Source organism: Callorhinchus milii, unplaced genomic scaffold, assembly GCF_018977255.1.
Source record: "Callorhinchus milii isolate IMCB2004 unplaced genomic scaffold, IMCB_Cmil_1.0 Scaffold1, whole genome shotgun sequence".
Taxonomy (NCBI): domain Eukaryota; kingdom Metazoa; phylum Chordata; class Chondrichthyes; order Chimaeriformes; family Callorhinchidae; genus Callorhinchus; species Callorhinchus milii.
Window position 1 is genome coordinate 43,617,566 of NW_024704742.1, and position 1,322 is coordinate 43,618,887.

Consider the following 1,322-nt stretch of genomic DNA (forward strand, 5'->3'; position numbering starts at 1 on the left):
TTGACTGTATATTTGTGGGCGAAATGCAGCAGCCAATTGCACACAGCAGTGCCCCACAAACAGTCATGGATTGAGTGACCAATTTGTTATTGTTTTTTTTCTTAAGTGATTATTATCAGTCGTGTGGAGTAAGGAAACTTACCCAACATTCGCCCTGTCAGGAATTGAACCCAGGTTTCTCGCTTGTGAGGTGAATGCTCTAAACACTGAGCAAATATGATGTGATGATCAGGCTTCACACAATACCAATATCTCTATTTAATAATAATAATAATCCTCGCATTTGATATAGCGCTTTTCACGTCGGGAGGACGTCCCAAAGCACTTCACAGGACATACTATGAATTTTACACAGATATCTCCCCTTGTACATTTCTCAATCATGTCTCACAGTTCTGCCTTGGTTGAATAACAAGTTTGTTTCAATTCTGCTCTCACACGGTTGACTAGCTTCTGGTAATAAGACAACTGTAATTTATAAAGACCGAGTGCAAATAAACTAAGTGCAGTGTGCAACTTTCAAAGTTATATCATTCGGACCCTGCACTTACTCAGAATTAGCCTGAGATGCCAAGTCAAGGAACAAACCTTGTCACTGAGAGCAAAACAGAAGAGATCAGTTGCAACCAGCAACTACAATTGGCAAGATTTGCCCCACAATAGAACGGATGATGAAGAGTTCCCCTGGGAGTCTGCTTATTTCACTCGGGGCTCTGGTGCTATCTTATGCAGGGATACGAGTGGGTTGTCTACCAGATCCCTTCGCGGGTGCTGGGATTCCTTTGGAGATAGTGTTTAATGAGCTTCTTGCAAAGAATCAAGGCCCTGCGTATGCTGCGTGTCGAATGTTTCCTAACAAGAATTCCCAACCTGGTCAGCCAAGGATCACAGGACACGTTCTCTTCAAACAACTAGATCCAAAAAGCGGTGTAGAAGGCTATTTCAACTTGCAAGGATTTCCTTCTAGCAGCATCAAGCATCCAATGCATGTCCATGAGCTCGGATCTGTGTGGGACAGCTGTGAATCCACGGGTAAACACTACAACCCCTTCAATACAAACCACCCCAATCACCCTGGAGACTTCAACAATTTCGAAGTAACTGGTGGGAAAATTGTTAAACGCCTCACTGGTCTCAAGGTGACCTTGTTTGGCATTAATTCAATTCTTAGCCGAGGTGTGGTCTTGCATAATGGTGTGGATGACTTGGGACAAGGTGGGGATAGTGGAAGTCTTCAGGATGGAAACTCAGGGAGGCCTATAGCTTGCTGTGTCATCAGAGTCAGTACAGTTGAGTTTTGGAATTCTATTGCTTCAACTTAA

The 1,322-nt window shown here is 43.5% G+C and overlaps 1 protein-coding gene across 1 annotated transcript; it reads left to right on the plus strand.

Annotated features, from left to right (window-relative positions):
- The first annotated feature begins 671 nt into the window (after positions 1-671).
- On the plus strand, positions 672-1,322 carry LOC121850378 (extracellular superoxide dismutase [Cu-Zn]-like). Its single transcript, XM_042341861.1, has one exon. The coding sequence runs from the start codon at positions 672-674 to the stop codon at positions 1,320-1,322; it is 651 nt and encodes a 216-aa protein (XP_042197795.1).